We start from the raw sequence: 26,885 nt of genomic DNA, 5'->3' as shown, positions 1-26,885 counted from the left end.
AGTGAAGAACATGACACAAACTATTTTGCTGTCCTAACCCTGGCAACAAATCACCCCCCAGGGCATTCAAAGATCATCTTACCGTCACATGTGAAAATATTCGCTTACGAGACGTTGTTTACTTCACAATTTCAGAGCCACAAAAAGTGCGCTGGAATTGCCTTTTTAACAAAACCGTGCTCCAGAGCCCGAGTTTTTTGTTTGCTTTAAAATTAAGTTTCCTATCCACACGGCTAAAAACAAATATTACAGACATAACCTAAATAGAAACTGAGGAGAACAGACTACAAAAAACCTGAGGCAACAGCTCAGAAAGGTTTGAATTTTTGCAGTTATTCCAGTGAGGAGCCAAATCCAATTTAAATGTTTATTTTTTCAACTATATCAACACTGACCATTTTAGCAGAAATACCCTACTTCTGTGTCGTTTTAAATTGCTTTCTGTATCTTCACAAGCACCAAAACCCATAACTAGAAAGGTAAAATTCTGGAAAATTTGGTGAGAAAGCATGGATAAAACTGACATCTTCAGGGGCTACAGGGTTATCAAAATCTATTTTATTTCTCTAAGAACAAGATATTTCTTAGTCCTCAATGAGTTAATATACAGAAAGAACCACGACATAGGCACATGTGAAATAAATACACATTACTAACTTCATGATAACAATTTATCTAGTAGTAAAGATGGAACTGCCAAGCTATCCTGAATAGATGTTTTAAAACAGGTAAAATACAAAGTAATAACATGTTAGACTTCATTTCTCACTGTTCATTCTGAAAGAAAAACTTTCATGTAAACTTTAAGTTTTCCTCAAAATTTCTCATTTATTTCATTTTCAGTATCAGGCTTAGGAGAGAACGACTGGGAAGGGTCTGAAGGTTTCAAGTTCCTGGGTACTTTTGAATTTTAGCCTTTGTAAATAAAACTAAGCTTTCCTCCATGGGTATGTTATACACCTCCTAAGGCAAAAATCAAAAAAACATGGAGGGAGAGTTAGCTGGTTTACATGAAATATAATTAATAGGCAACACGCATGGTCACTGAAGCAAGGCTTTCACTTCCGACTGTAGGGGCTTCATCGGTCCCTATTCGAAGGAATGGCACAAAACACCAAGAATCCCTGTCCCTTGCTGTAATATGTAGGACTAGGTATAAATACTGGAGTCTGTCATTCTGCTGTCTCTGCAGGGTAACTGTAGGCTTTTTCTTCCAGAAAGGGCAGAAACGATAAGGCGTCTCCAAGCAGTTTTGTCTCATTGCGATTCTCTGCGTCGGCTCTGGGCTACAGCTTCCCATGCAGCAGTAAAGGAAGGTATGAGGATGTGGAAAGAGTTTAAATTTGGCCACTTGATTCCATGCATCAACAAGAACCAAATACAAGTCCTAGCAAGTGATTTGCTACAAATGTCCATTTTAATGGAGAGCTTGGATATGCTATTACTATGCCCAGCCAGTCATTTCCTCTGAATTAAATCTCTAAATTACAAACTCAATTAGTTGGCAAGATTGCTTTTTATAACCTTTTCCCAACAACTGCACCATGTCGAAATATTTCCAGACAGAGAAGACTTTCACCAAAATTCAATTACCTTCGTTGTTTCAGAAGGCTAAAATGCTATAAAATTGAGTCTAGTACTCAGATATGTTTGCAGAAATGCTTCACACTAGAAAGAACAAGGGCCCGACTATAATACACAGAAATACACATTCAAAACACTGCACTGGAGATCACCTAACACCTCTGTGTAAACCTGAGGAGATTTCCAGTGATTTAGCTGTATAACCTGTGTTCATATGCTCACTGAAAACAAGAGGCTGAACTATGCTTGACACATGCAGATTCTGGAAGGGTTACAGAGGGCATAAAACCAAGCAAAATTTGCTACAGGAATATGAATCTATTTGCAATTTAAATTGCTATGAAAGGAGGAGAGGACTAAAACAAACACATTTCATCCAGAATGAAATGTAACCTTCCCCCATTTCACCTCCAGCAGAAATTACCATGACAAGAACTGCCAGTGCCCAATTTGGCAGACAAAGTAGGATGTCCTTCAGTAATTGCCGCCTGTAGCTATGCAGGTCATTGCTAGCAAGCGACTGTGAAATCCTTTAGAAGGTAAATCTTGCAACAAGGAAGACCGCTGTTGAGACTGCGTCTTTTCAAGGAGCACCTACATAACTTCAGCGGAGCCAAGGTGCAGCAGCAGATCTCACTGCCCTAACACAGGCCTGGACTTCAGCAACTCTTGCAAACTTTTTGTGGGTAGTCAGTGGGTGCTCCCTGTATCCCCGGACATAGACAGGGATTTGGGAATAAGACTGCAGGTCAATACTTTCGTTGAATATCAGACAGCATGCTCCTGCAGAAAGAGCTACGGGGAAGCCTTGCTTCACAACAGAAAAAGAAAAATGACAAGGAAACTTCCCTGCTGCTCTGCAGCCTGGATGGGAACAAATCTATGAGTACAGATCATTGTATTATCAAAGCTGATTATCACTGCCCACTTAAAAATAGAAACAGCCCGTCTCTCTTTTTCTGCCAAACTGGAGCCCCGACCAACCTACTCCGGGTCAGTGCAGATGAAAGGATTACACATGCCCGGGGCTCCTCTGCCGAAGGGCACCACTATCATCGTAGGGTTTGTTGCCCAAAACACCTAAGATAGGCATATGACTGCATTTTGTCTTCTCATGCAGTTAGTACTATGTAGCCAAATTCCATCTTCCAATGAAATATTTATTTCAAGAGGATCAAACAGACCCTACCACATTTTGTTTGTACCTCTATGTCATGCATGTTTCTTCCTCAGCTGGGGAAAAAAACAACAAAAGGAAAAAAAACCCTCTTTCCAAAGCACTCTAAACTTATCCTGAAACAAGATGTCACTGCATATTAAGAGGGCAACTACAGAAGGCCTGACCCCAAAGGAAAGGCACCGAACTCCATGCCGTGACTTTGGCAGTTCCTCTGAGCCTCCCCCGCCAAGGGCGAGTGTGTCGCCCACGCTGGCCTCTGCCCCCATACGTGAAGTCTGCCTTGCAATGGTTTCTGTGTCTACCCATGAAACTGACTTTAGGACTGATGTAAAGCTTAAACACCTCTAACAGGAAAGACAGATCACCTCTTCTACAACCTTATTTCAGTGCTCACTACGTTAGGCCTCAAGTTTTTCAAACCACACTACTTTTAAAAGCGCTCAAAAGTAATAATAAAATAAATAATAAAATAAAAGCACTTCCATCCAGGCAGCCTGGTCACCAAAACATTTTGGGCTCCCATTAAAGATTAACAATTTCAAATCTGAAATACAGCACCAAAAACTAAAAAACAAACAAACAAACAAAACACCAAAAACAACAACAAAAAACCTAAAAAATATCTAAATATACCACACCATAAGGTACCTCACACAGCTCCTTTGAAAGCCGGCTCTCCCCTGGGGATTTACCAGTGGCACAAATCCAGCTTTTCCCCTCCCCAGGGATTTTAACTCCATAATTGTCACTGAAAGTTTCACACCTAYGGCACACCCTTAGAGCTCAGACCAAACTTCCCAATTACCCTACGGGACCGAGCTACTAAATGTCAAAAATGTTAAYAAATACCACGCTGCCTGTTAAGGGGGTGGGAACGTGCCGGGAGAGCCCTGCGGATGGCTGCGTCTCCCAGCCCGCGCTGGCCTCCCCCCGGCGCTGACACTCTCGCGCCTGCCTTCGCTGGGGAAGGTGATACAGCCGCAGGCATCTGCTTCCAAATTCCTCTCTGACTTGCATTAACCTCTTCCTGCCGGCTCCTACAGCCCCGCCAAGCCAATCCATAGGACCCTGCCGTGATAATGCAGCAAAGGTGACAGCCTTGGTTTGTAATTATAACTGATCTCGGGTTTGCTTTGCATTTAATTCCTCAGCTGCACAGGAGGAAGTTTCTCCACTGATGTAGCCTGCCTAAGTTACACGGCAGCATGTTTTCATGTTCAACAAACAAGTTTTGGGGTCCTGTCATCACTTGTAGTGAGCTCCTTTCGCCCTACAACAAGATCCTTGTTTACTGAACTGCTGGCCGTGGGAACCAAAACTCCACACCTAGATTTAGGATGATAGCAACCACCGATACCATCTCTTGCTTATCACTCCAGGACTGGGCGACCTAACCGTTGCGAGAACTAACAAAGTTTATTAAAGCAAAGAGAACTTGCTAAAGCATCCTCGTCACACCTGCACCGACAGTCTCGTGAGCGTGAGGACCACATATGCCCAAATGCACGGGGGATGATCCAGTCCTCCCCTTTCAGCCTGCAATGGCTTTAACACAAACCTCCCTGCAATGTGAGAGTGCCTAGTTTTCATGACCTGGATTTGCTTTGTCCCTAGCATTTTGGGGCAGAATTAGGTTGTCCTCTGGCTCCTCTTCTCATGTGAAACTGCCAGTGCCAAACCCACCGTTTTCTCTACCTTAGGAAAGGCAAGATCAGAGTTATCCTCAGCTCATTGCCAATGCACGTCTCTGCTTGATACAGGGCCTGAGCACTTGCTCTGTGTAATTTTAGTTAATGTACTCCTAAGTGCTCTTTTGAAGGAAAGTTCCAGTCTTCCCTAGATCCGAACAGTACCTTGCTGCAACCTAGTGCAGAGGTGTGGATTCACATGGAAACTTTAGGAGCTGTGAAAAATAAGGGGCAAATGMAGTATGGGAAGAATGTGGCTAGAGGCTAAATTACTCTGTATGGCATCCATAATAGTGCTATTCTAGAGGACAGCCATCCTACCAGTGGCAAGGAGGGTAAATCACAGTTATAAAGGAGGAAAACCCAAAAGTAAAAAGGCAGCAAAGCTTCAAAGGTGCTTTTTACCAGAGACTGAAAAACATGAGAAATGTATCTGCTTTTATCTGCTTGTACACCTTCTATAGTGAAAAAGGAAAAAATGGTGATAAAATAGTAATTTAAAAATATTACATATTTATAGCTCATCCTTGCTGGGTCTGGGTCTGCCTGGCTGCACTGAGCACCTTCTGGTGTCACAGAGCACCCAAGGTTTTCTACCAGAGCCTTCTAGCAGGACAAAAGTCACTTTAAAATTTCAGAGCTACAAAATAATGGCTTTTAGGTATTCTTGAAACAAAGAGCCATTAATCCAAGGAAAGACACCTTCTGTGTCAGCAGAGTTAAGCCACTCCCTAGACAGCACACAATATTTTGTATGGTTATTTAGCATTTCATGGAGTATCTACTGCATAATTTAAAACATTTCCTGTACTTAAGCTCCACCCTAAACAAGATCATTGTCAGCACTATTTTTCAAGCCTGCCTACCGCCCCCTGCAACGTGAATAAACTGCCTTTTGCTATGGACAGTCTACTGCAAAGTCCCTCCGGGCATGTTCAGAAGAAGTCACTATTTATCTCTTTCTTTAGAGGAAATTGCAGCAAATTTAAGGAGACCAGTGCTTTTTTTTTTTTTTTTTCCTATTTTAAGCCAGCACAGCACATACCATTGCAGGGAAAACTCASTTTCAGTGCTTTCAACACTGTGGTCTGCTTTCCTCTTTCAATGTGATGTAAACACACAGATAATGGATTCCTGAAGCAGTGACCCTGAAAATGATAAAATCTGCCTTCTTGAGGCTGCTAACTTAACCAGCGAGGAAAGAGGCGCGAGCCAGCACTCCCCCAGCCCGCCACGCCACGCCACAAACTCACCTCGGTGTTTTTAAAGCAAGGAGGGCAGTCTCGGATCTGACAGATGTCCGAGATAAAGGTTCAAACGTATTCCCCGTGCGCACGCCTGGAGCCGGACCCTCCATGCCCAGCCCGAGCAACGCCTCGTGTTTAAGACGCTGTCATTTTATCTTTTTCTACCCAGTAAGCAGCCATTACTGCGAGCCACTTTACAAGATAAACAAAGTCCTATGAATGAAAGGGTTTTTTTCCCTCCCTCCTTAAGCCAACAAATAGAAACATTCTTTGCGCTAACCGAGGCTCTTCCTCCCGCGCYGACAGCAACCACAGGACCACGCCTGTGGCACAGACGGAGTAAAATAAGAAACGTGCACAGCAGAGCTGAACCGCGCCGTACTCCGGCTGCCCTGGGATTATTTACCGAGTCACATGGATGTGCAGACCGAAGAGGTTTGGGTTGGGTCACGCGTTCTTTCTGGGTCTGGAACTGCGCTGCCGGCGTTCATTCATCCCCGGGACGGGCCTGCCGCAGGGAAGCGGCAGGGCTTGTTTCACCCCGCTTCAGGCAGAGAGAGGACGGGCACAGTCCTCCTCCTCCTCCTCCTCCTCCTCCTGCTCCTCCACCGCGTGGGAAGGACCTGGGCTACCGCCACGCATCGGCACAGGCCTGCTCTTTAGAGAGCGTGTGGCTGTTCCCCCAAAGAAACGCCCGCTTTCCCTTCTCCTACAAGTAGCGAATTAAATGAAAAGACATTAAAGGACACCTTTCTCTCTGCCTACAAGTAGAGTAAGTCAAAATGAAGAAAACTGGGAATGACAAAATGCATGAATGCTTTCTCACAGACCCACTAGCACCACGAGCAGACTGATGTGCTGGGAAATGATGCGAGTGCTCAGGACTTGCAGAGGTCAGGCTCCCCGTCTTTACAAGAGGTACGCAGGGAGTTAGAAAGAGCTCTCATACTGCAAACCGCACCTAAACAAAGCCAGGACTCCCTGATTAGTTTCCAGAGTTACAACTGTATTTTATTCAAGGATAAAACAAATGAAAGGACCTCTTCCTCCCTCCCCCCTTCTCCTTTTTTCTGCTCTAAATCCCTGAGTCCAGATTAGTATTCACCTGCACCGCCGCAAGGCTCAGGGGCTGGGCACACATCTCAGCACCACGTAGCACTGAAGACACCTTCAGAGGGGCAGGAGTCAAACAGTTTCTCTTAAAGGCATGCAAAGCTTTTTGCTATAGCACCACTTCTGGCCTCTCTAACGTTAATGCCTTGATAACGAGCACCAGCCCAGGTAACATGTTTACAAGGACCATATCGTAGCAACTCTCAGAAAAACAGCGCGGGCTTACCTTGTAGCTGCTTGAATCTTCCTTCTAACTGATTATAGTTATAGGGCACCTGAGCCGCGTAGCCCGGGGACAACGGCCCGGGCATACTGGTTGATTTTTGTAATTCCATTTACAGGTAACACAGGGGTCTGATGAATCGCAGCATAAAGAAACCACAGGTTTCTCCACCATGCATCCAGGTAAATCCCAGCTTCCTCAGAAGTTTGGCTCCAGTCCCTAGAGAAAACGCTCTCGCTGAGCGCTAAGTAAATAACAGCTTCGGTTCAAAATCCAGCAACGTGGGTTGGTGGTAAGCTGCCTGCAACGGATTCAAACTTAAAGCACCGTGTTTTGGGTTTTTTCCTTTTTTTTTTGCTCTGCTACAAGCAACCCACGAGTTTCAAACGCTCTGGCGAAACCCAGCGGTGCAAGCGAAGCGAGCCCGCAGCTCAGCCTGCAGCGAAAGCAGCGCGGAGGCAGGCGCTGCCTYCCTTGCCAAGGCTCGCCGGAGCCGCGCACACCTCAGACCTTGCTGCCGGTCTGTAATATAATCGGCCGCCGCTCCGCGCCGCGCCGCGCCGCTCGGGTGCGCGCTGATGTCACCCGATTACCGCGCCGCACCGAGGAGGACACGAAAGGCCGCGCCAAGGGCGCAGGGGCGGCGCAGGCGGCGCGCGCGGGGCCCGGCCAAGGCGCGGCTCCCGGCCAAGGCGCAGCTCCCGGCCAAGGCGCAGCTCCCGGCCAAGGCGCAGCTCCCGCGCCCCGGCGCAGCTCCCGGCCAAGGCGCAGCTCCCGGCCAAGGCGCAGCTCCCGCGCCCCGGCGCAGCTCCCGGCCAAGGCGCAGCTCCCGGCCAAGGCGCAGCTCCCGCGCCCCGGCGCAGCTCCCGGCCAAGGCGCAGCTCCCGCGCCCCGGCGCAGCTCCCGGCCAAGGCGCAGCTCCCGGCCAAGGCGCAGCTCCCGCGCCCCGGCGCAGCTCCCGGCCAAGGCGCAGCTCCCGCGCCCCGGCGCAGCTCCCGGCCAAGGCGCCGGTCGCGCCGCCCTCGCCGGCCCACGAGCACGGCGCGCCCGCCCACCGCCCTGCCGCGGCACACGGCGCTACCTTCCCGAGCGAAGCCCGGTGGAATTACAATCTTTTGTTAAGAGCCTCATGTAACGGAAAAGTCTGAGATTACTATCACATGAAAAGGAGAGCGCTTTTCTTCGCTCATCTTCAGGGCTGCTCGCTTGCAAAAGCGACGCGCGCGCACAGCAGCGCTCCCTCAGCTTTTAGCAGCGGGCAAGGGGAAGACTCAGGAAAACGCACGCTCCAGCGCGCTGGGAACAAACAAAACCCTCATGAAAAGGCTCTTTAAACAGCCCATTCCTTGCACTTAACTTTTATGTTACTCGCCGGTATCGAGGAACTGGACATCTCATATATGTGCCTGCTTGCTTATTTATCAGCGTGCTGGGTATTACTGCAAGATTAATAGATGTCCGCCCTGTGCCCCGGAGGGGGAGGGCCACCGTGTAAATAAAGATGCTTTGCCTCTGATTAGGGCACTAGGGTGCCACTGTAATACAAATGTATATAATGGCAGTGGTAGGATGGGTGTGTGCTACAAGTCAGTTCCTGAAGATGGCATTAGACAGAGGGTGTCAATCTTCCCTCGAGGGCATAAGCACCTAGCCCTCACTTATTCATAAGTGAAATTAAAACATCAAATTTAAATTCACATTCTCAACATGCATCGTCTGCTTGTTCGTTTTAAAAACTGCTGGTAACGTTCACACACGTTTTCTCTTTTTTCGTTTCGTGCATTTCCAAATTCCTTTCCAACGGATTCAATGTTCCCTTCTCCTCCCACTCCAGCCCCTCATTAGGCATTTCAAAATGTTGCCTTTGTTTGGTTACTGTAGTTTCACAAGTTTCTAGTCACACAGTAATTGACGTGAGGATAGCATCCGTAGGAGAAGCTCAGTCCACTCCCACTGCCTGTCTGCAGCCCTAACTTCTGCTAGAGGTAACGTGGAAATCCGACCAGCCATTACCACCGTACTGGGCAACAAGTGTGCAAGAGCCCAAGCATGAACAGAGCTAATTTAGGCAGGAGTGATGGAAGTCAACACTTCCCAACTGAAACTCAAGGTGGGGTTTCCAAAAAAACATACGCACTGTTGAGAACTCCTGGCGCATTTCTCCCAAGGTCATAAATACACTTAAAATATTTATGGCTTTTAAATATGCTGGGGGACTTTAAACAACAACATACACCTAGCTCAGAATTGCTTATTATATTGATATACAAGGGCTTTTACTAGCATATTCCAGCATACCCCTTGATATCAATACAGGTATGTTTACACAAGACTTTTAGTACTAGGGTAGACCTCAAGTAGAGCCTGAGCCATTTTGGTCCTCGTGAAAGCTGGCCGTCAATCTTCTCAGCACCACCCCACACYGGGCCACTGAAGACTGCTCAGCCGCCCCCAAAAGGGCTTTCAGCGTTTGAGGGAAGAAAGCGCTTGCGTGCAGGAGGCAGCCAAGGAGCCGCGGCGGCCCCTGCCCCGGAGCCGCGCTGGGAAGGAGCGGGGCGCCTGGAGGAAGCACCTGCACCGGGGCCGCGGAGGGCAGGATGCGGCTCCCGGCACGGCAACGYGGCGGTGCTGGTGGGCATCCCGCTCCCTCCCGCCCTGGTGATCCCTGCACCGCCGGCCGGCCCCGGGCACAGCGGCGACCAGCCGACCTCCCGGCTGGGGCCGAGGGGAAGGAGGCAGGAACACAAACGGCTCCAAAATGAACCCGGGCGGTGCTCAGCCCGTGAAGATACAGATGCAACCTTCCCCCGAGGTCAAGAGGCGCCTTTCGCCCAGCACGCRAGTGCAGCCTGATTTCTGCCACCGAATTTTTTCCTGTCGGCTCCCACCGACAGCAGCTTTTGCCTGCAACGCCTGACTTGTGTTGCAGTTAAAGGGAGACCCTCCCTCCTCCCTCCCTCCCTCCCTCCCCCCGCCGTCAGCAGGCAGGCGGCCAGGCCCTACCTGCAGGCAGGGCAGCTCTGCTCGGCTGGCTACCGTCCCACCTTGAGCAAACAGGTGTTGCTATGTGCTGCGCGCGTTCAGAAGGCAACACTAAAGTCCAAGCGACTGGCAGCAGAGCTGGAGTATTTTTAACATCACTAAGGCCATAAAGCAGGAGGCGGGAACTTCTCCCCGGCCGAAAGCTTTCCCAACACCTTTGGCAGGCGATGCAGCAATGCACGTGGCCATTATTAAAAATATTAAAAAGTAAAATATCACAAAAGTAAAATGGTAAAAAGAATTGCTCGGCCACGACCTGCACAAAACAAAGCCACAGACTGCAGGTTCTCCACCCTGTCATAAAACATTAACAACACACATATGAATTTATGCTTGAGATTGCCCCCTGCGGGACAACCGAGTCTGGAGATCTTCAGACTCACAAGAAATACTGAACAAAAGTTGGGGGGGGGGGTTGATTTCTTCCCCTCCCTTCACAAATAAGGTTAATAATTAAATTATGGTAACATCTCCGATATTGCAGAGGGAAGACATCTTTCCCTGTGAAGAGGCCTCGTGGTCTGTATTTATCCTGATGGTAGCAGCTGTTAYGCAAATGCAAAGCTCTTGGGTGCTGAACTATTCCTACTGACCTGGCACTGTGAATCGGGAAAGGGGGTCACAATTTTCTTGGAAAACTAAATATTGTTTTGTTGGGGTTTTTTTTGTTTTGCTAGAAGCCTCTCACAGTAACTGTTTTGCAGACAAAGTGTGCAGAGGGAACCTGATTTCTCCTGGCCTGCACAACACCCTCCAGCGCACTGCGTTCTGCGGTGCCTCACAACCGCAAAGCTTGTCGTACTTCATGCACTCGATTACAGACTTCGGGCATGTTGGATCAGAGACAGGGATCCCTACTTTGGCACAAACTAGCTTCCAGGTACGACGGTGGGGCCCCATTCTGGCCTGTCCAGTAGCACTAATCACGCCCCCGAAAGGAGAGCAAACTGGAGCAGGTATGGAGCAGCGCAGGCTGCACAGCAAATAGGGGGAACGCTAAAGGGAAGAGGAAGAATTTGTGTTTGAACCGAGTTTTTATCTTGTTAAGTTTTGAAACACGGAGACACAACGCACTAACACTTTATGGAGAACTCAGCAGCATTCGTTATGAAATTGTGCCCTCGTTTCAGCTGCCACCCAGGCTGAACAACAGGTCCCCAAGCGACAGATGTGACAGATTTTCTTAATGATCGTATCAGCTCCTTGGGACAGCGCTGATCACCTGGTGCTGCTGACTCATCTGCCAGAGCATTATTTACGCTTTGTGAGTTGTGAAGGCTCCACTTAACAGCTCGCTGCTAATTCAGTCAGAAGAGCAAAGCAAAGCGGGATCTGTCTGTATTTCTGACGCTCTACACGATATGTAGCAAGATTTCTTAAAAACGGGCACGCTGCCAGTTCCCATTTTTACCTGAGTAATGTCAACCCTAATACACGCATGCGCTATTGACTCCAAAATTAGTCAGCCTGATACCTGCTTATTGCTGTTAGGTAGCAACGCATCCAATTGATCGTAAGATTCTCACACGCACACACACAAAGCCTTTTTTTTGTATCTGGTCTTCACTCATTTTCTCTGTTTCTCTTTAACTGAATAAGCCTTTGACAAGACTAATTAGATTATATGTTATGGAGGAGAATTAATGCTTTAATGGCTGTAGTTAACTTTTAAGCACAGGTCCAAATTTAACTTACCAAATTGATCCACCTTGAAATGGGCCATGTTGGAATTTGTCACTGATTACAAGTTGGAGAAAAACAAGGGGCAAATCACATGGTAAGTTTTAGTGTAGCAGGGATTTTTTTTTTCTTCCTAAATTATGTTCCTGCTTTTCTCCCATAGCTCTGAAATAAGTTTTGCTCGTATGCTTTGGATTGCACCTCCTCATAGTACTTGACTGGTAATGATGGCTTGCATTATTTGCGTACACATTAAGAGTTATTAAATAAAAACGCAAATGATTATCCACTTAACCATAAATACATGCAGTAATGCAAAGTGTGATTTAGTTGACATGATTAGAGCTTTGCAAAGCCTCAAGGAGAACAAGAGGTTGATTACAGTAATAATATGAATGCAGAAGTAACATCTGGAGGCAGGTGCTTACCCAGAACAGAACAGGATCTGTCCCAGGATCTGTCCTTACATGGTTTACAAAAATTGCTACTGAAGTGAAGGGGCTTCTACCACAAAGCAACTCTATGGAAAAAAAAATTAATATCAAGTCTAACAAAATTGCTATCCAAAACCCTGATTATCAATGTTTCTGAGTGTGAACAAACTATCACTTTTCTCAGCCAAAAGAAACGACTTAAGAAAGTCTTCGCATTTTCTCACAAAAAGTATAGACATAAAAAAAATTCTAAGAAATTTCAAAGCTATGGGTCCAATTCATACCTCTTTTGAAGAAAATAACTTGTAAGTATGCAGGATTAGTATTACTCACACAGCCTTTTTGTTTTTGAAATAGCTAAAAATTCCCTGACGACCTCATACATCCATCACACTACACTATCTTTCACCAGTAAAGTCGACCAACACTGGTTGGTCGTGGTGGGTAAACAATGAAGATAATCTGTGTGGTGGACACAATGTCCAAAACAGGCCCACCCTTAAAATGCATTCATTTAACACATACATTAAAAGCCAAGGAGTCAATAACACAAAATATTTCCTGGGTACCATAAAATAAATGCATGCATTGTACCATTGTGCTCTGAAACAAAGGCGTAATTTTACAACTCCRTGAAAGACAATTATCTTCCTAATGGGAAGCAGAATGCACGCCAGAGTTTACAACAGTTACAGATCTGGTTAATCATCACCCCTGTCTTTCCTTTTTACTCCTATTTGCTCTTGTAAATTCTCTCATTGGTGACTAACTAGAAAAAAATTACAAGATAAAAAGGATGATTTATTAATCTAAGATGCCACACAAATCACATAATATTTGCTCATCTCCTGAAAGAGGGTAAAGTGCTTCCACATCCCCCCTCAGTGCAACAGTAAGAACTGAAACCTCAGTCATGTTCATCTTCACTGACTTCTGGTAATACTCCAGTCTACGCGACAAGGACAGAATCTATCCCTATGTACGCAGTACTTACAGTAAGGAAGAATGCTTCGCTGTGGACTGCTCTGGAACATATGACAAAAATAACTGTATTTCATGTTTAACAATTTGCATAACCTTAATCCTGAAGAGTAAGCTGTTTTCCCTCCAGTTTACATCCAAGGTGTTGGAACATGGAAAGAAGCAGCCCACACACTAAGCAGAAATTAGTGTGCCAACTTAATTACGTCTTTTCTTCTGCAGATATTAGTGGGAATAGAACCTTTCATTTTATGAGCTCACCAATTCTTACAATGCTTAGCAACTGTCTCAGAAGAGGCCAAAATAAATACAAACATACAAGAGATCTTTTCTCATAAGTAACATTTCAATTTCAGAAAGGCATTTCAATTTTTCTGTTTAAAGGGGATTTCAGAGCAGTGGCAAGTGTCAAGGCATTTTACTTTCAAGGTGACAGTTCCTGGAGCCAGATTACTGGGACACTCATGGTCCTCGAGAGCCCCATATGAAAAGACTAAAAGGGCAGCTGTGTCCATTTCAACCAACTAGCTTCCTTTACAATGTCCTCAATATTTGCCAGTGTCATTTTTAGATAATTCTAGCAAACAGTAATATAGGGCTGGAATTAAAAAGGTCCACAAATCATTTTTAAGAAACAATTATAGGTGGAAAAAAAATAGACAACCAAAAATGTAAAATATAAACGGCTGGTCATCAATCTCACTTTGAGATACATGTGCATCTTCATGGGATGCAGTGCCTCGTGCTCTGAGAACAGACACCTGTGTGTCTTTTAGGACAACGGGTGACGTGGTCCTCCAGGTCCCTTGCAGGCATATTCTGTGACTCGGATGGGCTTGGGAGATCCCACCAAGTCAAAACTCAGGGAAAGGGGCAGACTGAAACACAATGGGATTTTCATTACAGAAGGACTTTCATTACAGAATTTTCATTTTTTCATTACAGAAGGACCTGTAAATGTGTTTTTCTTCCACTGTGTCCAGGCTGGCATCCCAACAGCTCCATGATGAGCCTGAGACACAAACTGCCTTTTGGGCTTAAAACCAACCTCTAGATTATGAAGTCCAGGGTCTGAGCAGCACTAAACCTTTGGGGAACTTCTGACAAATCCGGCCAGAATATCAGCTTGCTACCGAAACTGGGTCAGTTCCACCTGGTTTCAGGTTTCAATGTGCACAGTTTACACAACTCCCAGATTAGCAGGAAAGTTGACATTACTTTTGTAACAGCATGTCCTTGCTAACTGCAACAGTGGAACGCATGCCAGAAAAGCTGCATGAAGCACTCGTGTTTGGAAAAAATCATGGTTTATAATGGTTTGCATTCCAATCCCATTGGGTTCTTCGGAATTGTATTGCTTTCCATACCCTGTTAACCCATAAAAGTAGGAAGGCCATCCCTGAAGAACTCTATCAACTACATTCACAGAGGCTTCGTTCGTGGCCCAGGAGATCAGCAGCACTGGTTTGCTAACTTAGATGAGTAACCCGTAAAAAGTTCTATTAAAATTAAGCCTGTTACACAGGTATGCACCTAACATACTTTCTGTAAAAATCTGGCATGAAAACAACTTTCTGATTTTCCCCCAGAAATTTCATTTTACGAGTTTGAATCTGCTTTTTTTTTAAAAGCTGGAATTCTTTTTATTGCCTCTCCCTCCCCTCTTATCTGAATTGCATCTATGTTTCTATGTAGGAGAGAGAGGGAGAGGGAGAGATAGTGGGAGAGAGATTTCCTCCCATTTTTCTTTTCCTTCCTTTTCCACTGTTTTCTTTTTTTCAGAGTTTGACCATGAAAACAGGGAAAGATGCACTGTTGCTACACCATAATGACTGTCTCAGGCCTGAAAAGTCAATCTCCTAGTACTCCTGAACAAAATGGAAATTGGGTGAAAACAGTAAGCAGAACATACTGATCTTTATAAATCTACATAAGCCAGAGTATTTATTTCTACCATTTTCCCTGCTGCCTATATATAGAACAGAAAGCATAAGAAGTGCATGCATTTGTTTGCATTATACACCCTAATTCCATGTTCACATATGATCAGTTCAGGGGAAAGGAATAAAAAGGTACCTTCCCATTCTGACAGTTCCCTAACTGGAGGAGCTTGAGCCTATAAACTGGAAACCTTGGAAATTAATTGGGCTCCCTTAAGAATTTTAGGCCCTCTTATACCTAAGCAACAAAGTACCAGAAAAACCTAGGTACAGACTTGTGCTGATCCTGTAGTTAATTCAAAATGAACTGAAGAGGAAGGAGAAGAAAAGTATTGGAGAAAAATTTTGTTGGAAGATTTTTTCTTTTAATCCTAGATGCAGAACCATGAGCTGAAAACCTCATTTTTAAAGCTGACGAAAAAGAAACACCTCCTTATTTTCTAAAACCTTCTCCCCTCCAATCTTACCCACAAAATTTCCCCATCTGTTATTTGGGAATTGCCCATCTCTGCAAAAAGAACTTAATGATTGATTGACAAGTGCTAATTGCCTGTAAACTCATGAAGTTATTATTCCACAGTAAACCACACCTTTCATTTATATCCATATGTATACACACACACATATATACACACACGCACGCACATATACATACAAGTGCATGTCCATGTCTGACACACATCCGTTTTCAAGGCTTAACAACATTTAAAGAAGGCAAAACAAAAACAACACCGAAAAAGTCACCGCACAAACACAACTTCCACTCAAAGATTTTTACCCCAAGATACAGCCGCCAAGATTTTTACAATACTTTTCCAACTCCTGGTTCCTCATGAACTCTCTGACCCTCCTTCAATCTTTATTACAGCTAAAAGACATTCACCTCCCTCTATGTAGCAGCAGCGATTGGGGGGGGGGGGGTTCAGATTGCTCATTAAAAGCATCCAGGATTGTTAGGAAGAATGCTAGAAACTAAAAAAGTGGATCTTGGAAGTAGATTTTCATCATCTTCTGTACTTGCCTCATCCTCATTCCTGCTCCTATTTTTTTTGCCTATATCTCCCCAGGATATTACCTGAAGATAAGAATCAAAGCTCTGATCTGAGAAGATGATTTCATCACTAAACCTTCCCCATTAGAAAAGCTCCAAGGTTAACAGAAATTAGTAAACATTTTTAATCCTGTATTGAATTCCGCCTTGCAGTATGCTCTGCTAGACATTATTTATACTTCAGGGAGTGCTTTCATGCAGTATCCAAGCAACAAATAGAAGTAGAAATGCAAGGCACATTGCAGATTTGGCTGAATAAATAAAATAAATACAGAAACATTGCTAGTTAGAAACTAAAGACAGGAGACGAGAACATTCTCTTCTGTACACGCATTTTTTGCAGACTTCTTTTGAATTATAGGCTCATGACTAGATTTTGAGATGCATCCACAGCCAAACTTATCCCTGACGAAAGTCATAAATTAAAAAAAAAAAAATTAAATTGCCATTATTGGCACATAGTCTCTATAAACAAGAAATCTTTTCCATTAAGACATGACCCAGCAAAATACCTAAAAACAATCTCATTATTTCAATGAGGGGTCTTTACCAGTTATCCCATGGTTTTCTTGTGTTAAATATCCCCCAAAACACCGATTCCAACAGCAAAGAAAAATATTTTAGCCTTTCCAGGCTTCAGGTTTCCTATGATGGGCCACCACGGGTCAGACTCCCAGCCCATGGAAGTCAGCACAGTCTCACTGAAAGCGCTGGAGGAAGACCAAGTTACAACCTGCCTGGTAGCTCTCCTCCCAAACCATCCACTGCTGCATGACTTTATCTCAGCTGAATATTGTGCCTGGCTTAGCCCTCACGAGCATTAGGGTGTTGCACTACATGGAGGATGCCTTACAGCGAGCATTTTTCCTTTCTTTGAGCAGCTGGCGCAGCAGGAGTGTTTCGCTCCCCTTCACAAACCCTGCCCAGCCTCTCCTTGCTGGGCTCGCTGGTCCCTGCCACAGCTGATGCCCAACGCTGCACCTCGCTCACCCCAGCGCTGCGGGCAGCCAAAAGCACAGCCCCAGCGTCTTTGCCGCACTGACGCCATGGTGATGAAGGGATGACGAAAACTAAAACAGACAGGAGAGAGCTGTGCAGTGCCAGTCCGGGAGTTAAGGCATCGTTCCCTTCCCAGCTAAAATCAGTGCAAGTAAGGAAGTACACCATTAAAGGCAGCGCAGTGACAGTGGGTCTAAAGCCCAGGTATGATAGAGCAGATTTACCTGCCTCCAGGATTACCCTCACGGGAATTTCACTGGCAATATCCTAAAAGCAGATACGCGTGTGCATACACACACAGTCAGCATACATATATTAGTTTTCAACCCTCTTCCTCTATGTACAGAAGGCTTTTTATTATACAATCACTTCTTAACTTCTGCACCTTTTCAGATGTCCTACATTGGCTACAAAAACTGCCTTGCACCTGCTTTCACTAAACTGCTGAATCTCTGCGCTAGCGTCGAGTTTGCCCACGGTGAATAAGGGCTGTTGGACACCTGGAGCACTCTACGAGAAACTGCAAGAAGCAAATACGGTGCCTCTATTCCAGCCCAAGAGCTTAATGCACAGGAATGTGAAAATCCAAAAAAATCAATCACTGCAGCCGCATTCCCTGACAAGGTGCTGGGTTCTCCTGCAAACCCCTCTAACTAGACATTGCCTAGTCTTGAAAGAACTTGATTAGAGACATAAAATGACTGCGGTCGTCAGACTTTCCAGAGCGCGGCTGCCAGCAGCTGCTCTCTTCCTGCTCCCCTCCCAGGACAAGGCAGCCCAGAGTCTGTTCTTCCAGCTCCACCTGTCCGTCCTGCGCGATGAGTGCTGTATCGCGGGCCCTCACCAGGATGCAGTCCCTTTCAGGCATCACTCAGTTACGATGCAATCATAAACACTGCTCTTCAAACAGTCAAGCATGTATGATTCCAAAAACCGGATAAATTATATTTGCCCAACTGCTTTCAGAAACTTGGCTTTATATTCAGGAAGCTACACAGGCTCACGGCTCTGATATCTGATCAGATTATAAGGAATCCAACTCACACCTCCATGTCATTTGCATACTACTCATTTGATCCTAAAGAGAGAGAACAAAATCTCAGAAACAGCTATACATTGCTGACACCAAAATCATGGTGTTACTATAGCAATAAGGTACAAATGACCTGTGCCAAATTATATTCAATGATGTCCCATCAAAAATGTGAATCATTCATGTTTCCTTGAAAATTATTTTATGTAGCATAGGCATACAGTGACACTTCTTTTTTTTCTGAATCACTCCACTAATGATGTTTAAAATAAACATGTTGCGAACAAAATATTTTTAACGCCTGTTTTTTGCTGTTTGCTTTAGAAACAGTTCTCCACCAGCAATTTAAAACCAAACACGTTATTCCCTAGTGACACATGGGCTAAGTTTTTCTTGATTGATGTTAAAGAGCACAGTGCTCATCAGCAGTCAGAGCCAGCACTGCAGGTGACATGCAGAAGTACAGCAGCATCTGTGCAGCCACACTTTCTCCCTTGATGCCTACATGACACTACACACAAAACGATACTCCTGTTTTTAACTTCAGCCTCCTACAGATTCTGGGAAAGTACTGCAGCTTAGAAAATACAGTGGAGAAATTGTTCTCGAAGCAAAACCCAGAAGGAAAGCACTGGGGCAGGTCCACACTGAAAAGCTTTTGTTGAAATAGCTTTTATAGTTCTCTAAGCAAAACAAGCTTTTTCAACATAAGCATTTTCCCGTTCATCCCCGTAGGTCTGCATTAGGCCTTTGGCAGCTAAACAAAACCATGGTCTTGTAACCAGCACTGCCATACCAGCGCTGAGAAGATGCATCTGCAGCCTCACTGCCAAAAGGTTTTATGTTTCTGTTTAGGGTCAAGTGAATCCCTCACACGTCCTTCAAACCTCACCTCCATTTGCCTCCAAAGCTTCCAAAGCTTCCATGTGATTTACAAGCATCAATATACTGCAGAATTCCCTTTCCTTAACACTTCTTGTTATTAAAATTAGTGCATTGATTTTAAAGTCCATGATATCTTCAGCACTGGAAATTCGTGAAATGTACTGCAAGAGATTATTCTCAGTGTGGTCTTTTAAAGGCAAGACAAGCCTTTTGGTTCTGATAGAGGGGTTAAACTCTAAGTCATTGCTTTTTTCCCCCCCTCTTTTTTTATTGAATTGAGACCTGAACCTTTATTTTGACTGTGCAGATTTTACTTCTTTTTTAAGTTTATCAGATTGAAACAGTAGGAACTTTGCTACAAGAGATATGCCAGACAGCAGGGACAAACAGGTGCACAAGACCTGAAGAAGAATACAAGCAGAACCTTTCTTTTTGCTTTTCTCGTCTTGTTTTCATGCTGTTGACTTTCTGTCCTGGAGCTGTAAGAGGAATGGCCCAAGTATTAGGGCCAAAAGGGCTAACTAGCCCCAAACATGGTACCCATCACTTTCTCAGTGCAAATTTTCTCTGCTTTTTTTTTTTTTTTAAATCGTCAAGAGACGGACATTCCCCTATAATAAAAAGAAAAATTCTTCAACAGTATAACCTCAGTAACAATTTCAGTGTTTTTCCCCTTTTGCTTCTGGGAGAATTAAGTTAGTAACAGGAATTACAAGCCTCGCTTCCCTTTGTGCAATATGGACAACCACAGAAAGCAGCACTATAAACGCAGCCTCCCTACCCATGTTGCTAAATCGGCCTCTACAAGGTTCATAAACACTGATGTGCAACACAAGCAAGTGTCCTAACCTATGCATGTAGGTGGAGCTGGGAAAGGAACGCACAGCTTCGTAGGTCCTGCGCTAGGAAGATAAGCCTCTGTTATTCCATAAACTTTGAAAGTATTTTCCCTTCATACGCCAGACAGCTGAGTCACAGACCATCCAATCACCCAGGTAAACACAGAGGACAAAAGGGCAAAACACAAACGATCAGAAAAATGAGTAGCTTTAGCCAAGCACTTTTTTTTTTTTTTAATACTGAATTAGCTAACTGAAAAAATGGAAAGTTTTGGAGGTGACAGTTCTTGTACTACCTGAAAACAGCATCTGAGACTGCAAGCATGGTACATCTGAATGTCACAACGCACCAGGCAGAGCATGAAGCCTTCTGCTGATCAACTGAACTGATTCTTAAGGCTTTCGTAGGACCTGCATTCATAAAGGCGCTGCACAGCAAATCTTGTTAGCTAATGGTCCTTGATGGATGACAACGGATACTTGAAGATTTGTGAATGAAGAATTTTGCACAAACACAATATCCCCTTGACTTACACAGAGCAGGTAGAATTACATGGCCTCCCAACTAGACCTTCAAGAGCCACTGGGAACAAGGACAGGTGAAAGATGATTTCCTATAGTGGGATATCTTACTTTACACAGTAGGGATCAGTTACCCTCTTCTCATATCAGTTGCAGAGGGAGTTAGTCCAACATGAATGATAACCAATCTGGTTGCATATCCCTTCAAATCTGGATTCTGATTGAAAGGTGAGTTCCCAGGTGATTTTTTTTTTTTTTTTTTTTTTTTTAAGCTGAAACAACCATTTGCTTTCTGGCTTTCACTGCGTACAGATCACTTTAATAATACTCAGTTCTCAGTTGCCATGCTGACATTAGTGCTTGTCTACTATTATTGTACAATACCTCCTGAGTAATACTGAGTTCTTCTCCATTATATTGTCTATTCTGATCATAGATTATTCTGACCACCATCCCCTCCATTAGTGTTTAAATATTTCAATATCCTGCTGGAATATGGGGCCATTCTGAGTCTTTCAAGAACAGAGTATCAAACTGTGACTACAGCACTCATTTCTTGCCTACTGCTCTCCACCTTTCCTTTTTCTTTTCTTTTTTTTTTTTTTAAAGGTAAATTAAATAAACTTCCTTTGAATTACAGTAAACTAGAACCCATACATGACGGAAGCTTTTCAGAGGAGGTACTTCACACCTTGTTGAACAACGTGGACTGAAGATACCTGTACCAACAGAAAGATTCACATTGAATCTATAACTATTAGTCAGACGGTGTAAAATGCCTATGGCAGTTCTACTTTTGAATGCAGTAACTTACAGATATGGATAAAGAACCAGTCTGGTCTGGTCTGTACATTTTGAAACCCTTGCAAGATATTGATAGTCTTTTGATTTACCTTGTCATTCCCACCAAAGGAAAACATAGTGAAAAAGCTGGACATCCCTGGGCAGTCTTTAGATATGATTAATCTAGGACTTCAGGAAGAAGAAAAAAAAAAAGCTACTGTCAGAAGATGGCCAATCCGAACAGGCTGGCCTGAGAGTTGGAGGGCTGAGAAGATGCTGGTATCTGGAAAGAGCCGGTGTTCATCTAAGCCAAACTTAGGAGAACTTGAGCATAGGAAGCAAGCAAGAAAATGAATGCTTTCTGACATGAGATGACTCAGTTAACAACACGGTGGCTCCTCTGGGCAATTATCACTGATTCAGCAGGCACTGGATCTGATCCTTTGGTCTCATTTTGTATGGACATGGCTGAACCCGATGAAATATTGTTCAGAAATACAGAACTGCTGGGAGAGGGACAGAACTACCTGACAGCTCTTTGCTCCCCTCCAGTTGCTACTGTACTAGAGACTTGTATTTCTCCACCCATCTCGACATGCCCATCATTAGTGCCAGGCAAGGTTTACTATATAACTGCTACTTTAATGTGCATGTGATAATGGAAGAAGTACCAATCCAAACAAAAAAAACAAAACAAAACAAAAAAATCACATCTCTTATCACCTCAGCTTACCAACAAAGGTGTCCAGGTATAGAGGCTTAGAATGATGAAAAATGTTTGGCAAAAATGCTGTTTGCTGATAGCAAAATTAAGAAGATTCAAAGGAAGCAAAAATCATATTTAACAAAATCGTTTTCTTTAAAGCAAAGAGGGTTTGTGGCAGTGAGAGCAGCCACTACTGCAGGCCAGGCCTCAGAAGAGCCCGGGGTGGGGGAACTGCAGCGATTCCTCTCTCCCATAGATCCTCCAGCCATGGAGGAGCTGGTCCACCCAGGCAGGACTATTGCTCAGTAAACTCAGGCCATGCAGGTGGTGCACAACTACTTCCAGCTCAGAAGGAGAGAGTGCAGTAAGTTCCCAGAAGAAAGCAGTGGTGCAGGTGGTCAGATTGATGGATTTCAGAGCCCAGAGCAGGCCCCCATGATCACCCAGTCCAGCTCTGTGTGCAACACCAGCCACTGGCTTTCACTCGACGATCCTGGTGTCTGATCCTGCGAAGAGCAGCCAAATTAAAGCACATCATTTGAAAAGGAGCTTGTCTTGATTTAAAGACTACAACGACAGAGATTATTCCTATCTCAGCTCAGTATTCTAGGTTGAGGGTTCCTTTCCCCAGCTGTTAAAAGCCTAGAAGTGCCTTTCTGGGGAGATGCGAGGAAAGATCACCTACCGGGAAGCACATCAGAAAATATACGTTGAATGCTGTCAGCAGTATCACACCTCAGTCTTTAACTAGAACCTTTGATTTGCAATATAAACCTCTTTCCATTTGTCTCTCCCTGCATCATGATCAGGATTTCAAGCAATGCGGCAGCAGTGCAGTGTGCTATGCCAAGTTTCAATAGCACACAAAATTCTCGATAGCAACACTGAAGCACTGTAGATATGAAACATAAATTAAAATAATTATGAGTAGCACTTATAAAAAAATAAATACATCATACTCTGGGAAAGTGTTTAAATATGGCTTTGAATCAAATCTTCAGCAAAATTATTTGCTTTGAAATTGGTGTTTGTTTTAGGCTATCTAAATAATTTAAGTACTTTTCTTGCATTACTTCTCCTTGAAGTAAAAGTTTCATGTTTATTATTCATTACTCAGGTGGGGAGCTCTGCTTCCCACAGAAGTGGAACAAACATTGCAATGAAGGCTGGATCTGGGACTTGAATCCTGCTAATGAGATTACACCAAAAGCACTTCCACACCTAAGAAATAAAATATAACCTATAACTGCTAATGGGGCAGGAGCAAAATACAATATTTTCCTCAGACAAGATCAAATTTTAAAAGACCCAAGTCAAGATTCTTCTTTTCTTACAGCAACTTTACACCAATTTACCATCACGGGTATTAGCCAAGCTCCTCCTGACCCCAGTTAGCACAGCTCCATTTTAGATCAGGCATTTTACCTATAATTTCAAATATATACTGTGATGAGAGCTTCTGTATTTAACAGGTCTTTAAATTTAAATCTTCAAGGATTTAAAACACACCTTTTCTGTGACAAGTTCCATTAGTCGATACCATTACTCCCCCGAATAAGGGCTATATGATCTGCTCTCTGCCCACCCGTGTGAACTATTTTATTTCCCTGCTGCTCCGCTCCAAACCTGATCCTGGCCAGCGCCTGCAATTTAAAGGTGTGCTACGTCTAATGCATTCCCAGGGCCTGCATTAAGCAGAGAAAGGGTACACGGTGCTTCAGAGTCGGTCTCATCGGAATCACAAATGAAGCAACGATACCTTTGTCTCGGTAGGGTAAATTTAATAAGCATGCTTCAACATGTTATAAAGTGTTGCTTTTAAAACTGTCCTTGTAACCAAACTTTTACTACAAGAAAGATCGGCATACTTTGAGCTGTTTTCCATACTTATATTATGTCCCACGCTATTGAGGCATTTCGTTCAGAGGTCAGGAATGCGGGCACGCTACCATGAGAGTCAGGAAATCATTTACAGAATGCATAAAAATTGCTCTGCAGGGCAATACCTCAGAGCAGAGAGGACATGACATAATCTCCTTGCTGCATAAACACATTTGGTTAATGTACAGCCTTTAATACGCAATAATCAAATGTTTTAAGCAAAAAAAGACCAAATCAAATTTAATTTCTGTGCTGATCAGACTGTAATTCAACAGAAGACAGCATGCATTTCAGAAGCTCTGCTTCTTCAGAAAAATTCGTAGTTTCAGCATTATTTACTAAATGCCAACTACCTCCATCTACTACATTCCTCTATTTCAGGACTGGCAAGTTGCATCCAAACAATGACATTTTGAAGCAGAATTTTGTTATTCTTCTGATTTCTTCTGAATCTGGAAATTAATGTCATTGTCAGCCACAGGAACCTAATCAAAACAATGTGAATACACAGCCAAAATGTTAATATCTGACAAGACTAATAAGTGATGTGTATGACTCAAGTAATTTAGAATTTAGACTATTTAGATAAATAAAAGTTTATCTTATTTGAGAAGGGCATATTTATATAACATATATTGTACAATAAATTTTCTTCTGAAAATTTAAATATCATTGGCTAAAGGTGACATTTGAAACAATCTATTTGGAAAGCTAATAGCAAGATGGGATATTTACTGATATCTTCTCCATTAGGAATTTCCACACCAGGAAATGTGTATTTGGGTATACAAGCAGAACACAGCTATCAGCTACAGCCACAGAAAGCCACTGCTGCTCTCCAATATCACTGCAACATGCAGGTGAGACTGAAGGACGACTAAGCGACAAATTCACACGTCTGTAAAATGCAGTGGGAACGTCTTCTACACAGTGAATAAAGAGACCACTTTAAACTACCTGATATATTTACAGAACCATGTGTTGAATTACGTGTATAATTCTTGAGTTTCACCAATACCTTCTATGAAGGACTGACTCAGGAAAAAAACAAACAACTGGTTATTTATCTGCATCTTCAAGAGAATACTGGGAATTTTATACTTTCAGCTACATACACTGCATTTACCAGACAGCATAATCTAGCAAAATAATTTCAGGTACCAGTGATTAAACTAGCTTTCCAGCCCCTCCTTTTCCAGGAATTCAAATTCAAAGCTAGGGTCTGTTTGCTTGAGAACTTTCAGTTTCTTTAAAACAGCCTTTTAACTGCAGCAAGTCTCCTTCAACCGACTCAGTGTGCAATTAAACCAGTATACTGAAATACTTCCCACCCCCCCCCCTCCCCCCCCCCCTTTTTTTTTTTTGGTAAAAAAAGAAGACAGGGCAAAAAAAAAAAAAAAAAAAAAGACTGGCATGGAAAAATGAAAAAAAAAAAAAAAACAGCCTAGAGAATTTTTTCTTGCATCTTCAGTGACTAAAATATATGCTATGCAGCTAATTTTAGGACTAACCAGCACTGGAAGGCCTAGGAAGCCTAGAGCTTACCTGCAGCTACTTCCATGCAACATCACTCAAATTAGTGGGGTCCAATGGTTTAAAATGAGAATTTTGTATTTGACCCTCAGTGAATCAATTATTCCATTAATTACTTACACTGTAAGTGCTTAGGAAGTTGGTTGCTTTTTACTTATTTGAAAGGAAACTGGTTTGAAATAGGTTTGCTTATATTCCCCAGTGAAGTGCGATAATTTCAAGAGAAATCCCTTCGCTGTGGTCCAGTCACCAGAAAGTTTTCCCTGGGCAGACCTTCCAAAAATCTCCATCTGAAATAACTCTTCAACCACAGGCAAGCTCCGAGTCTCTCATGCCAAATGTTAATCTCTGTAGCTACTCTATACCACTGTCTTGACAACCAGTTGGTCTAGTATTTTAATACAAGCAAATAAAAATATAGCCTAAGGACACCTATATTTTTGTTATTTTTACCTAAAAATATCTTTGCAGGACAAGAGTTAAACACACTCGTTCACCCTCGCATACACATATGCAAAAAAGGTAAGAAACACAATGTCAGTACAGGCTTCTAATTAAAAAAATACAAAAATACATGGACAAAATCTCTGGCTTCCCATGTTTACACACAAACAAAAAAAAATCTTTCATAGCAAACCTGAAGAGCCAAGCGTTTGCAAAATGTCATATATGAGCACATCCTGCAAAGCCAGGTGTGACCCTCATATCCCACCGATGTCAATGGAAGGAATAATCTCAGTAAAAAATATTCAGTCAAGCTGCACTTGACCGCAGGAAAATTCCAGCTCTAGTTTCCTGACAAGGCGCAGGCGCTGAAGAGACACACTCGACCGAACTATCGCACATGTACAGCTTCAGAGTACTGCTCACGAGGCGAGCGCTTACCAGCGAGGGCCTTGATGCGGGATCGTTCGAACAGTCGAGCAGAACTATTCTCGTTGTCCCAGTCATCGACGTCCCAGCGGTTGTTGACATCGCTGTACTGCTGTTGGATTTCAATATTGTCATAGTCTGTCGCTACTGTGGTCGTCATCCTGAGTCTTATTAACCTTCCCTCAGCATCAGATTCTTCTTAAAAAGCTCTGTAAAAGGAAAACACATAATAATGAGGTGGGTTTAGACAACACACATACATTGCAATAAAGTAGTAAAATTCAAGCTCAGGACTTTCGGTTTCAAAAAAATCCGTGGTTTTTACTCCCGACACCAGCCCAAGGACAAGTTAGATACCACCAAGTTCTTCAGAAAGCAACTGAATGTTCTTTGAGGCCTCTAAAACATGAAGTACTTGGCAAAAGCGAGATTTTAAGACAGCAGCTAGCTGCGTACGCATATGCAGAGTTACCATGTTTGACTCCACACAAAGAACGTGGAACATGTACAAAATGGCGCAGTAAGATACTTTCATAATTTTTATTTTTGAAAGCTGCTTGCTTTGTAAATCTGTGAACGTTGACTAAAGCATATTGACCTAGGGATAAGTCAGCTAAGAAAAACCTGAAGTGTGAGAAAGATCTTGACACCTTTACAAAACGGTGCTA

The 26,885-nt window shown here is 43.6% G+C and overlaps 1 protein-coding gene across 2 annotated transcripts in view; it reads right to left on the bottom strand.

The window, feature by feature from the left end:
• Positions 1-26,429, bottom strand: part of SPTBN1 (spectrin beta, non-erythrocytic 1) — a 103,437-nt gene extending 77,008 nt beyond the window's left edge. Inside the window, exon 1 of one of the 2 annotated variants that reach the window (XM_026074386.1) lies at positions 26,230-26,429. In XM_026074386.1, the coding sequence (XP_025930171.1) occupies positions 26,230-26,377 (148 nt within the window). In that variant the 5' untranslated portion in view covers positions 26,378-26,429. Of the gene's footprint in view, positions 1-7,038; positions 7,600-26,229 lie in introns of those variants that run through there. The other variant, XM_026074387.1, reaches the window with a different exon arrangement.
• Positions 26,430-26,885: the final 456 nt, after the last annotated feature.

This window comes from Apteryx rowi, unplaced genomic scaffold, assembly GCF_003343035.1.
Source record: "Apteryx rowi isolate R43461 unplaced genomic scaffold, aptRow1 scaffold_387, whole genome shotgun sequence".
NCBI lineage: Eukaryota > Metazoa > Chordata > Aves > Apterygiformes > Apterygidae > Apteryx > Apteryx rowi.
Note: the sequence above shows the minus strand (reverse complement) of the source record. Positions and strands in the feature narration are given on the sequence as shown.